At 40.6% G+C, this 13,368-nt stretch overlaps 1 protein-coding gene across 6 annotated transcripts in view; it reads right to left on the bottom strand.

The window, feature by feature from the left end:
• ODAD2 (outer dynein arm docking complex subunit 2) overlaps positions 1-13,031 on the bottom strand; it is a 186,688-nt gene extending 173,657 nt beyond the window's left edge. For 2 of the 6 annotated variants that reach the window (XM_023632245.2, XM_070254738.1), the window contains exons 1-4: positions 12,886-13,031; positions 8,117-8,378; positions 2,602-2,759; positions 42-234 (exon numbers count right to left, since the gene is read on the bottom strand). In XM_023632245.2, coding sequence (XP_023488013.1) covers positions 42-234; positions 2,602-2,759; positions 8,117-8,340 — 575 coding nt within the window. In that variant the 5' untranslated portion in view covers positions 8,341-8,378; positions 12,886-13,031. Of the gene's footprint in view, positions 1-41; positions 235-2,601; positions 2,760-8,116; positions 8,379-12,075; positions 12,707-12,885 lie in introns of those variants that run through there. The other 4 variants (XM_023632244.2, XM_070254739.1, XM_023632243.2 and 1 more) reach the window with 3 other exon arrangements.
• Positions 13,032-13,368: the final 337 nt, after the last annotated feature.

Genomic DNA, 13,368 nt, shown 5'->3' with positions numbered 1-13,368 from the left:
TGTAACTAATTTTTAGAGTTTTCTTTTTTAAAAAGACTCACAATGAAATATGTTTTAGAGAATGATTGAGTAGGTGCAGATCCAGTTGCTTAAGCAGCATGGCAATCTTCATCTTCATATCAATTTCAGGATCATCTTCTTTGATAATTTTATCAAGAATATTTACTTTAGATGAGTCTTCTGTCAGTGTATCATAATCCAAGCCCAGGATTTTTGCAATGGGATTTCTGTTAGCTGCCCAAAAAAGTAAATAAATAAAAATGATCCTCTTGTCTTCTATGACAAGAAACATAAAAACTAACAAATCCTTCAAAGTCTACTTAAATGCGTTTCTTTCATTAAACTTTCTCTGATCAACTCAATTAAAATCAATCTCTACTGGGGGCTGGCCCACGGCCTAGTGGTTAAGTTCGGTGTGCTCCACTTTGGCAGCCTGGGTTCAGTTCTGGGGCATGGAGCTATACCACTTCTCAGTGGCCATGCTATGGTGGCGACCCACACACAAAATAGAGGAAGATTTAGGCAAGATCTAGGAAGATTTAGGAAGAATAGGCATAGATGTTAGCTCAGGGTGAATCTTCCTCAGCAAAAAAGAAAAATTAATTTCTACTTCTGAGATTCTACTGTACTTAGAAACTTTCTAATACCTCTTGAGATGTTCTGCCTTGAACTGTAATATCATCTATATATGTCATCTCCCTAACAGGACAAAGGCCAAGACATTCTTTTTCTTTCAGTTGACCAAGGGCCATTGTTCAGAACAGGCATTTGATTAACATATTCAGAATTGATTTGAAGATAGAGAAATACCGGTCTCCTCAGAAGATCATCACTAGAACCGCGTGCACACCTGTGTACAGGTGCTCAGGACTCATAAATGCCTGCTTTCCAAAGTAGCAGTTTCCCTCAGTCTACAGATCTACTGCCAGTTGTGTTCCACCTGTTCAAACTGCTTATATTCTCAATGCCTTTTGATTTTAGTGTTGGAAAAACAAATCTAACCAGCATTCACACACATATCAAAATTATAGTGATAAACTTAAATACCGACTCATCAGCAAGTCTGACGTAGACATGAAAATTGAACCTAGAGATGCTGAAAACAGAATTTAGCAAAGGTAAAAGAAAATATGGTTGAAAATGAGGGAGAAAGGGTCTAAATCTTGTTTAGAAAGGAGGAATTCAAGTAAGATGAAAATACATACACATTTGGACAGGGAAGGGGAAATGCCTATGGGACTAATTCAGAAAGCTTGACCTGACTGAAATGAAGAGAAGGACAGAGACGGCATCAACTCTCCAGCAGGACATGGGCCACTCCACCAGGAAATAGCATAAAAGGCGCAGGGCTGAGGAAAGACTGCACAAGCATAGGCAGGGGCAAAGAAAGGAGGCCCAGGAATCAACTGCTTGTGAGCATCTCAACTTATCACCATTAAGGCTGTCATCTGACAAGGGATACTAGGTGAATTCTGGAGAAAGACATAAAACTGACTCCCAAATTGCTGGGTAATTGGACTTAAAACTAAGAGTTGTACCTAGAATTCACACAGAAAGGACAAAATGCAGCAAAGGATACATTTTTAGCCAAACTAGATAAAGAGCAATCTATGTACTAAGTTTATATATTACGTTGAATTTAATGAACAATCATGCCTTTATTAACCACCTTCTAGAATTCAGCTGTGCTCTCAAGATTTCATCCCTCTTCAGGAAAGCAGCTTTGGTGTACAGATAGCCCAATAAGAAAGAGTAGGCAAGTGATAAAAAGAGGATGCTGTCTTAAAGTTCACACCTTAAAAAAAAAAAAAAAGGAACACATTCCTACCTCATAGCAACAGATAGCAGCAAAGAATGATGACAAGTGGAACTCAGGTACATTATGCTGGGACCCACTGGTCACATGATCCCAAAGAAGCAAAACACCCACATGACGTCATTACCTACTGGTAAGTATTTCTACTCATAAGACATATTTAGAGGACAATTATAGCAGGCAGGCAATCACATCCTCTTTCGCATGTTAGATGATTAGATGATAATGAGAGCATTATGTATCCTTAATGAAGAGGAAAAGTACTTCCCACTGAATGAATGTAACTATTCACAGAAAGCTGTGAAGTCCACAATGGAATAGCGCTGAGACAAATGGAAACTGAGATTATTATGGACTATCCCTGCTAAAGGAAGAACCTACACTCATTTCAAAGGAAACAGATCATCATCCATCACAGCAGTATGCAAGGGGGCGGGTGGATTCCGGGGCTGGCCCTGGTCATCCATCTCTTCTCCTGACGTGGACCTTACAGGCTACAGGCATCTGGTCTCTCCGAAAGCTAAGGAGGCTCTCTTTAAACCACAGGCTAAAATTAGAAATCTAGACGCTTACTCATGGTCAAGTATTAGGCCTTTTATTTTAAAGTAGAAATTTGATATGAACATAGCATTTCGGCCAAGGAAAATTAATGACATTTTTATGAAGTTGAACATACGACTTTTTACCTTTAGGTAATAAAACTTTTTCAAGAGACTGTAACAAATGATTCCCCCCAAGGTTATGTTTCAAAAAGTTCAAATTACAGACTGGAGTGTAAATATCACCTTCAACACAGGCTTGTGCTTCCTGAAACTTCGTATTTTTGGCAATAAGTAACAGGCGTGCGAGCTGCCCAAAGCTCCTAACTTTAATTTGTGGAACAGAGAGAAAGAGCAAAGGCTTTCCATTTTTATCAACTTCTTCTGATTTGACTGTTGTTTCACTAAAAAATGGAAAAAAAAATTGGAAAGTTTAATGTCACCTGGATGTCAGCAGAAGTTAAATTTAAGACATTTTGACAACTCATTCCCATGTCTCATTATAAAACACTGAGAATATAAACACCTCTTGTTAGAAGATCATCTGTCTTCCACTTTCACCCACACTCAGACCCTCAAATCCCCAAACTTATTAGCAACCATAATGAGCAACACAATATATCCAGAAAGAAATTTTAAGAAATTTCTTGAATACCTACATGAATTCAATCACAGTTTTTCTTTTCATTCTTCTAACATTGTGTTTGAAATCTTTAAAATATCACTGGTTCTACAGAACCATTCATGTTTGGGGAATTTCTAATGTTATTTTAGTTATAAAATTTTTACACTACAGTAATTAGTGGTTAGAAATTTTGTGGCTATTCTGTGTTTATGAACAAAAGAGAAATGAAAAAAAGACAAACTAGATCCCCTCTGTGGATTATTTTCCCACTCCAAACCCCCTAATTTGGTTTATGTTAGGATAATAAGCAGTTTTTCTAAACAGGCTTTTCCTGATCAGAAATTATTGGGTCTCCTAGATTTGAGTTTCTGTCCATTTTAATGATTTTTTTAGGTTGGCATTTAAAAAATATTAAGATGTTTTTATGGTAGTGATATTTCTATAGACTTCCACCACTTACCACGTTAATTAAACTGCCTACGTTTTTCATTACATACTGATGCCCCTGGCAAAATTGTCCACATCTGAAGACCTGATCTAACTAACATATTTTAAATTGTAATGCAGATAAATAGATGTAAAAAGTTGCCCATTTGTCAGAAGAAGAAAATCTAACAGACTCATACTATCTACTACTAACATTATTTCACTAGAAAAGAAACAGGAAGATAGAAACTGTGGGAGGCAGAATAACGGCTTCCCCCCACAATGTCCATGTCCTAATCACTGAAACCTGTGAATCAGTTATCTTACACGGCAAAAGCGACTTTGCAGATGGATCAAGTTAACACTCTTGAGATGGGAAGACTATTCTGGAATATGTAAGTGGGTCCAATGTAGTCAAAAGGGTCCTTAGAAGAGGCAGGCAGAAGGGTGAAGACAGAGAAGGTGCTGTGACAGTGGAAACAGAGGTCAGAGTAATGCAGAGCGACAAGCCAAGGGATATATGTGGACTCCAGAAGCTGGAAAAGGCAAGAGTGAATTTTCCTTCAGCTCCCAGAAGGAACACAGCCCTGCCAACACTCATTTTAGCCCTGTAGACTCATTTTAGATTTTTCACCCCCAGAATTGTAAGATAATAAATCAGTGTTGTTTTAAGCCATTAAGTGTGTGGTAATTTGTTACAGCAACAATAGGAAGCTAACAGAGGGACTTTTATCAGGTCTTGCCCACTGCTCTATCCCCACTACCTCAGACAGTAACTGCACACAGAAGGTCTTCAATATATGAGGACATAAATGAATTATATGATATATGTTATATGAATTAAATGATATATGAGGAATAAATGAATTAATAAAATATTTTTAGACTTGCCAGTAATGTGCATCATGTACAAAATGTATGTTTTCTCTAAAATAAAGCTTTTGGAATAATGTCCTTAGGATTGAGGAGATTTCTTAAAGGCCTGCATCAGGGCTGGCCACTCGAGCTAAGTGGATGATGATAGGACTAAGTCATAGACTGTCTGAATGCCAACAATATGAAGCTACTTAACTTGAGAAGGTGAGACTCCTAGCGCAAAGCAGGAGACCTGAAGGGCACAGGTGACATCCTTCATTGCTCCTACCAGCCGAGGCCTCTTACTGAGCAGAGCAACAGGCACTAAAACGCAAGCTACAGAGAGGATTGTTGAAAAGCAGGCTTCCATTTCTGGGCTCAGAGTCTCTAACACAGGAAGAAAGAGCTCTTTGAAAGAAAAATACTACACCCACCTCTTGAGGGTCAAGAAGAATGCGCTGTAAATGAAATCCACTGACCTGATCAAGAGACTTTTAAACTGGAATTGGGGAAGGGAGCTAAAAGTACTCAGCTTGTACTATCAAGCAAGAGAGCAGGAAAATGTCTTCTTTATTTAACCCTCAATGTCTATGTTTAGTGTCCAGAACATAGTAATTTCTCTATAAATGTATGTCTCAACAGTAACGTAGGAAATAAGGCGATAGCTGAGAAACTATTTGGTAATTCTCAGGGATGAAAAACAAAGAGCTCAAACAACTTATGGCCACTGATCTTAATACCATGACTTAGAAATTTTACCAAAATATGATAATTATTGTCTCATAAAACAATACAATTTTAAGGTCGGACATCATGTAAATTCAGCCCTTCATGATACCGATCAGAAAATTAAGGACCAAAAAGGTATGAACTGTGCGTGAGGTGTGTGTTACTGGGGGAGAGGGCCATTGCTCCGGCATCCTGACTTCTCATACATACAGAACTCTCACCAGCATGTAATTTTGTCCCAACTCATACATAATACTGAGACACAGCAGAGTGAGATTCATAACTAAAACCAGGCAATACTAAAGAAGGCACGGTTCAAAAATTACAGTTCTACCAGAGAAGGAGAGAAAAGAACAGGTAAGAACATTTTCACAAAGGGATTCTGAATGCTTATCCAATTTATAAGTTCCAGAACTACGTTCTAGAGAGTCAAAGCACGTCAGCTCTCCGTACCACCAACAGATGGTGTCACTACTGAGTGGTGTTATTTATCCTTAGTTTACAGCAGATTTGGGCTTCATTCTGAGGTGTTCCAGGAAGATTATTAATCTTATCCTGACTGATAAGAACAAAAGCAATTGAAATGGTAATAAAAAAGACATATGATTTCCATTAAAATGAAAGTAGAGATATTCCTCACTCCAAATTGAAGATGGAGAGATGATGACAAATGCTATTATAGGATAAACAGCTGTACACCGGGAATGAGTCTAAAGGAAAAGAATGAATCATGCAACATGTGAAAAGTGCAGTGCCTATCTGTTCAATTAATAACGATCTGCACAAAAGCAAAGAAGACGGTTGATGAAACATAAAACCTTTTCAGGGTGTGTTTAAAGGATCAGTTTCAATGTGAGATGCCAAATAGCCTAATTCAGAAGAAGACTGATCAAACTTTTATTAACTTCTACAGAAAGTGCATTTGGAGATGCACAACATCAAATGAGATGTGAGGCCACAAGTATAAATATATTCCCAAAAATATCTGCGGAGATCAACAAAAAGGGGTAGCTGATGTACTTCAAGAAATTTTCAGTGTAGATAAAGCTGACCCGTTTTGGAACAAAGAGGCCTGAGATAATGTATATCCCCAAGAAGAATCTACCTTTATTCTGAAACATCCAAGGATATTCCTATTTGGTTGAAACACGTCCAGAGACTCCAAGCTTAAATCCTTCATGATGCCTTTGGCTATCCACATGGACTTACAGATCTGAATCCTGACTGGAAAAAGAGCAGCCTCCTCTCTCGAAATAAAGGAATAAATGGTGTACGAAGGACCAGCAGCTGAGCAAGAAGAGTGCATGTGATTCAAAGGGCAAAGAATGAGGTAGTCAGGGTTGTTTTAATAACACCTTCGTCTGGCCATTGAAGACGTCTCTGGTTTGCATCACTTCTTATGCTGCCCAACGCAGCAACCACCAAGTGGCTGTGGGTTGCTGACAGTTCTTTTGTTTGGGGGGTAGAGCAAGGGGTATGGTCGAGACCTGGATATGGAAGCATTTGGTATTTTCCATCATTACCAAAATCTCAGCTGTACCCTCTGCCTTCTTTGGGGCAACCAGCACCTATCTGGTTTTCATCAAGCCACACAGACGTGGTTTCCTTCAAGTGCAACAAGAGCTACTATCAGATCCCTGTCATCCCTTCCAGCATCAAAGATATCATCAGTAAAGTTCAGAAATAAGAACGCCGGACAGGAAAGTTGGCCCAAAGAAAAGCTGCACAGTAAATTTGACAGAAGGAAGACAATCAAGGGGTAGTTGGTTCAAAACATACATGGCATCAGAATTTCAAAATGTAAGAGGAAACACGTACATAAAGATTGTGTGCAGAGATATAAGAATGGAAACAAGGCAAAAGGAAATTGGACAAGGATAGAGAAAGAGAAATAGGGATACATTCGACATGTACGTAACAGCCCCCCTAAGTAGTTGCAGATGACGTCATGTTTGTCTTTGCAACACAAAATTAGTCCAGAAGCAAGCTATTAGAGTCTCGATACTCTTCTGACACCTGCTTTAAATTCACCTTTGTACTAAGGAATGCATATGTTTTTAATTGATTTTGCAGATGAGTTCATCTTTCAAAGGTTAGAAAAAACAATGTGTGATACTACACCGAACTTAGGTGGGAGCAACGAAGCACTTTGGCAGAAAGTGACCAGAGGCACCGTTAGAAACAAAAACAATTAAAAAACATTTCAGAAACTTCAGAGAGAAGGAAGACCGTGATAGCAGAACTGAAGAGCTTGTGAAAGGCATTCCAGGAGGGCTTTGCAGTTCTGAAAACAAAACTCTGAGTTTATTCTCAGAAATAATCCCAAAGGGAAAAAACGGAAAAGGCATCTATAGGAAGCTTTGGCTAGTTAGGGAATTGTTTTGGATGAGGTTAGAGTTTAAAAGTTCATAGGCAAAATCAAAGAGAAACATGGTTGTAGAAGAGAGGATCGGAATGCCTGAAGTGGAAAATAAACTGAGGCTGGCCAAGACAAAAAAAAATTTATATATGAATTTATATATATTTATCATATGTAATTATAATATATTATATATAAGTATAACATATTTATATAAACGTTTGTAATTTCTATTAATATATAGTGTTTAGCTATGTTCAAAAGAGACAAATTTGAGGTGGAGGCAGGATTTTTTATAATCTCAGATTTGGAACGTTCTCATTTAAGGACGATGCTAATTGTTAAGAAGTTGCTTTCTTATATTGAGCAAAATAAGAGTACCACTCTCCCTCCGCCACCCCAGGAATTGACAGATTTAAATGCCAGAAGGGATTCTGTCTTTACCAGACGTCTAAAACCCATGCCTACTGGCGTCTGAAGGGTTGTATGGATGAATGGAAAGGCCAGACACAAAATAGCAAATGTTGAAAGTGTGGTGACCCGGAGAATGCATCCCTTTTCAAAAGAAAGTCAAATTAAAAATTTTATAAATAGTGTGTTGGCCAAAGTATCCTCAGATTTCACCAGAGTGCCTTCAGTTTGCAATCCCTGGTTTAGAGGATTTCTGAGGTTCACAGAGGTTACAAGACTTGTCCCAAACCTATAAGCGATCGATAAAAATATGTGCAATAAAGACATGAAATTCTAGAAGCAATTAACTGGCTTACCTGACACTATAACCTGATTCAAACGCTGAGGGGTTCAAATTTGTTTTCCATTCAAGCGGATCTACAAAAACATAATGTGCCTCTTGGGGATATTTATAGATAAAACTCTCCACAAACATAATAATTTCTTTCAATATGGCTTCATTTAGCGGGGTAGTCTCCAAGGTTCTAGTCCCACGTCCAGCAGCAGTCCACTGAGCCGACCTGGTCAGCGCCACGCCCATGGGATCGGTTACTGCTCGAGCCAAGCTCAGCACATACACTGCACCAGAGTAGAAAGAGTTAGAAAGAGACAGTGGCATCTACCTCTTCACTGGAGCATTTTTCATTTTCAAGATTTTAAGCTAGAACTACTCAACCCACATTCTGCCTATTAATCTCAGAGACTGACTTTTTAATTATCTAATCGCTCTTCAATTCAATAAAATAGTTACTTTTCACTGTGCCAGCCCTAAGTAAAACTGACTAGGACCTAAGGATTTTCCAGTATCTGTCTGCCCTGAAATGAATAACTTCTTTCTCATTTCCCCGGGCATAAGAGAGAAAATTAAAAGAACTGGGCAGAAAACGGAAATAGAAAACTCCAAGAGTGGGAAAAAGAATTCGGGGAGGTTGGCATCAAGGCTTTGGTTCACAGCTCTGCTGGGGCTGGAGGTTAAGTGAGAAATGCTCTTTTGAGCTGGGCCGTGCATTGTTTAGAATTATGCTATTAAACTGAATTCTGTTATCCTGACTTTCTTATAGTCATCATATCTGCATCTGCCCAATGATGACTGATGAACACGATTCTAAGAGCTCTGTGTGTTCCCGAAGTACCTGCTGCATTAATAAGAAATAGAATAAGAACATTAATATGAAATACTATAATTTTTTCTGAAAATTGGTATAGCACATATTGATCCTAATTAACCAGAATTTTTGAGCAATTCAAATAGTGTACTCTCTGTCCATATACCCTGCTCAGAACATTTTATGGTAATCCATAAGTTTCTTAAAAGCAAATGTGAGAGATGTAAGAACAAATGAGAATCTCTTAGCCTGTTTTTCTAAATTGGTTATCAAAAGCATCTAGCATTAAAATTTAAAATAAATTCAAATGAAATAAATTTTACTTTGGCTAAACAGAAACTAGTCTTTAAAACAGGATCTTTAAAAAGATAACATATCTGTAACATTAAATAAGTGCCAACTTAGAAAAGAAGTTCTGACAGTAACTCACTGTGGACATTTAAGATTTTTTTCAAATAATCTAGACTTGTTTGTTTACTCATTGGTAATAACACTGATCATTAAAACCTTTCTTCCAGAACATCAGAAGAATGGTTATAAAGTTAAATATAAAATATAATTAGCTTTTTCCTCCATCATTATGACAAAAGCTCAGAAGTACCAAGATTCTACAGAAACGACTTGAAGATTTTTCTGTACTGTATTACATCTTGAAATCCAGTAACAGGGACATCCAGATGAGTGGTTCTCAATGGGGCAGTACTGGCTGCTGAGAGGCAGTACAGAGGTATTGTACAGAGAATTCACTACCAAAATGATAGGAAGGGGACATCATCAGCATTTCGTGATGAGGACCAAGAATGCAAGATGTCCTGCAATGTGCAGGACAGTCCCCCAGACGGAAGAATTATGCTGCAATCTCCAGGCATCTAGGAAGGGAAAAACTTCAGGTAAATAATACCCACACGTAGAACCTACCTTCACTTTACAAATAACCACCAAGTATTTTTTTCACAGTGTTAATATACACTGAATTTTCCAGGATTGCAATAATCATATAAATCAGAGGAGGATCGTACCTACTCCATTTTATGTGGAGCTTTACCAAGTGCTCAGCATTTTGGAGAACCACACCATTGATGGCAATACTAGTCACACAATCTAAGTTTCAACACCTGTATCAGCCTGCACTGGGAGCCCCTGCAGTCACGGTAATTCTATGTAACGCTGGAGCATCTGACTACTTCAGCATATATTCCAGTGTAGTGGCACCTGAGCATTTACATCCTGGTATTTTATTACAACTGTTTTCCTTCATTTTATAGTTAGAACTCTATTGATATTTAAAACTGTACACATATGTAGGATGATTACCTGTGATTTTGATTTCAGGATAGTAAAGCGGGCATTACAAAATATTTGTTCCAAAAAGCAAATATTGGATCAGATAGGGTTGAGAACAACTGAGATATATATAGACACACACACACATATATATGTATATATGATTATATAGAAAAGTGTTTATATGTTTATATAAAAAAGTGCTGGTGAAATAAAATTTATACAGTTAGGGTACAAATTTGCTCAGTGCATTGATTTTAGTATTCTAGGGCTTTGTTTTTATTGCTAGATTCCAAATACATAAGCATGGACTAATGTTTATGTCCAACACTCTTGAGTTTCCCAATATTATGAGAATAAGTGCAAACTCAGAATAAGTGCAAATAGCTTTATCTTATACAGAAAGGCTTAGGTGGACAGTTCTGTTTGTTTTTAATCTTAAGTGTAACAACTGTTTTGGTGCTCTTATAAAGCTATAGTGTGCACATCACTTCCTTCTAGCACCCTTTTAAAGAAAAATGTGAAATTACATATATTACATAAGACTGCGGCAGTCAACACACCATATAGCAACTTCCTAGAAGACATTTAAAAAAGAGCTAATAAATGCAAAAAAATTCTTCTTTTCATTATGATAAATTTTTATACAAATGTAAGTGTAACATATTTGAATCTCTCGAATTGCTTTTCTGCATCTAGTAAACCAGCAGCTGCAGCAATGCACAGGCTTTGTTGGAGAAGGCTGGTCAGCAGAAGGCCTAAGAAACCCTCAGGGGGGCTTATGACCATCCAGAAGGCAAATACAATATTATTAGAGGAAAAAAACTGCAAGAAAATCCCAAAGAGGAGACCATGTACAAAAAGGTGAAAAAAATTAAAAGAGAAGTGCTTTGCAGGCCTAACTGAATGAGTTTTAAAAAGAAAACAGGGTAATCCGGTGTTTTTTTCATCTTAAGTACGAGAAATTTCCGATGGCTTCTTAATTTACCAAGAGAACCAAAGCTACAGCATTTATTCCACTAATTCGAGTGGTGTTCAAAAATGGTCAGCATAAACGAGGCAGCAATACCAAAACTGACACTTTTTATCAACACAGGCTGCTCCCCAGGTTCCACCCATTGCCAAGCCATGAGTGTTTTGGCCTAAGAATCGTGGTTACAATGAAGACCTGTGAATACATAATACATGTCTTTGAAGTAAAGTTAAGATTTTTTAAAAGTTTAACGATTAAAAGGAAAAAAGGTTTTGCGCATGTTTATGTAAATTGAGAATTACTTTGCACTCATTTTCGCCAATAATCAAATAGATATAATAGAATTTGCTTCCAGAATCATTGACAAAATGAAACCCATTCGTGAATAACTTCTACAACACTTGAGCAGAAGCAAAATCGAATTCTTAATAGGCTACGGCAAGGGAAGCCTCCACTCCGAGATCTAGAAACGCGGCTGCTAACATCGACTGGGAGTCGGTGCACACGCGGCTTTCTGCGAAGGATGAAGCTACTCAGTGAGACCTACAGAACAATTAAAATTTCAGAATGACATGAACAGGACTCTGAATCAAACTAAACTCAAAACCTGTGTAAAGACACGCGATGATGGGGCTGGCCCCGTGGCCGAGTGGTTAAGTTCACGCGCTCTGCTGCAGGCAGCCCAGTGTTTCGTTGGTTCGAATCCTGGGCGCGGACATGGCACTGCTCATCAGACCACTCTGAGGCAGCGTCCCACATGCCACAACTAGAAGGACCCACAACGAAGAATATACAACTATGTACCAGGGGGCTTTGGGGAGAAAAAGGAAAAAAAAATAAAATCTTTAAAAAAAAAAAAAAAGCATTATAATAATAAAAAAAAAAAAAAAAGACACGCGATGATGGCACCCACCTGGCCCGGCACAAGAGTAAGGAGCTGTCGGCTGTTTGCAGGGTTGAGGAGGTGTGGGACAGGCGGGAAGGGGCAGGCAGCGAAGGCAGGAGAGAGAGAGAGGAGGCAAGCTGCGAGGGCGGAGGAGAAAGGCGAGGGAGAGACAGGGAGGCGGCCGGTGAAGTAGAGAGAACGGATAAGGGAGGAGATGCGGTCCGGGCAGGGTGGACGTGGGGCGCGGGGGCGAAGGAGCAGGAGGTCCCCAGGCCTAGCAGAGGCGGGGAGGCAGCGGCTAGATGGGAGAGGGAGGGAGGAGGGGGCAGATCGCGGACCCGAGCGAAGGCAAGGCGGCGAGGGGGACAGAAGCGGGGCCCCAGAGCGGCCCCGGTCCCTCGAGCCACGCCGACGGCTGCAGACCCCCAGCGCGGGCCGAGCGCGGGCGGCAGGGCCGGGCCCGGGAACGCCACCCGCGGCCGCACTCACCTGCAGCGCCCCGTCCGCGCCCGGTGCCCCGCCGCTCCGCGCGCCCGCCGGTTGCTAGGACGCGAGGTAAACACCCGGCGCCCCGGCTGCGCGCAGGGCGTCGCCGGCCGGCGGAGGAGAGCTCGGAGCCCGCCCTCCGCGGTCGCCCCGCCACGGCGCCCAGTGCACGGAGCCCGCGCTCCCGCCCGTCCCCGGCGCCCGCCGGCCGGGCCCTCGGCCGCCGCCAGGCGAGGGGACCCTGCGCTCGCACCCCTGCGCCCCGCTCGTCCTCTCCCTGGAAACGGGGCTCTTCAACCTCCTTCCTCGAGCGCTGGGCCCGACTCCCTCCACCAGGCGGGAAAGCTTTACCTGAACTAAGGTCACGAGCGGGGAGGGCTGTTAGCAGCCACTTCGCGATGTCACAGGAAGCACAGAGCAACTATTCGTTCGTTCGTAACACCGTGTGTTTCCCCACAGGCTTCCAGACAGGTGTTCAGTCGTGTTCCATAGGGGGTTCTATGTACGGGGACTCTTCACTGAGTTCTCAGAAAGAGCGTAGGGCCCCTCGCAGGATATTGGAGGCTTAAATGTTTCCCTCCAGAAAGCAAATATCGTAGAATCCTGTACTACTCACTGGAGAAGCAGAAACTGCCCTTCAACTGTCTAGTTCAGAGAACTGGAATGAAATGAGAACATTTCTCCATTTTTTAAATGCCTTTTACCTTTGTGCATTAAGATGGCCTTGACCCCCACCGCTAGACACCCTACCACAGGAGTCCCAACTCTGAAAAACCAGCAGGGGCTGAGAGAGTGGAAAAAAGAAAATATTGAGGGGAAAAAGAAGAATGAGCC

Source organism: Equus caballus, chromosome 29, assembly GCF_041296265.1.
Source record: "Equus caballus isolate H_3958 breed thoroughbred chromosome 29, TB-T2T, whole genome shotgun sequence".
In the NCBI taxonomy this organism is placed as follows: domain Eukaryota; kingdom Metazoa; phylum Chordata; class Mammalia; order Perissodactyla; family Equidae; genus Equus; species Equus caballus.
This window is presented reverse-complemented; position numbering and strand designations above follow the sequence as displayed.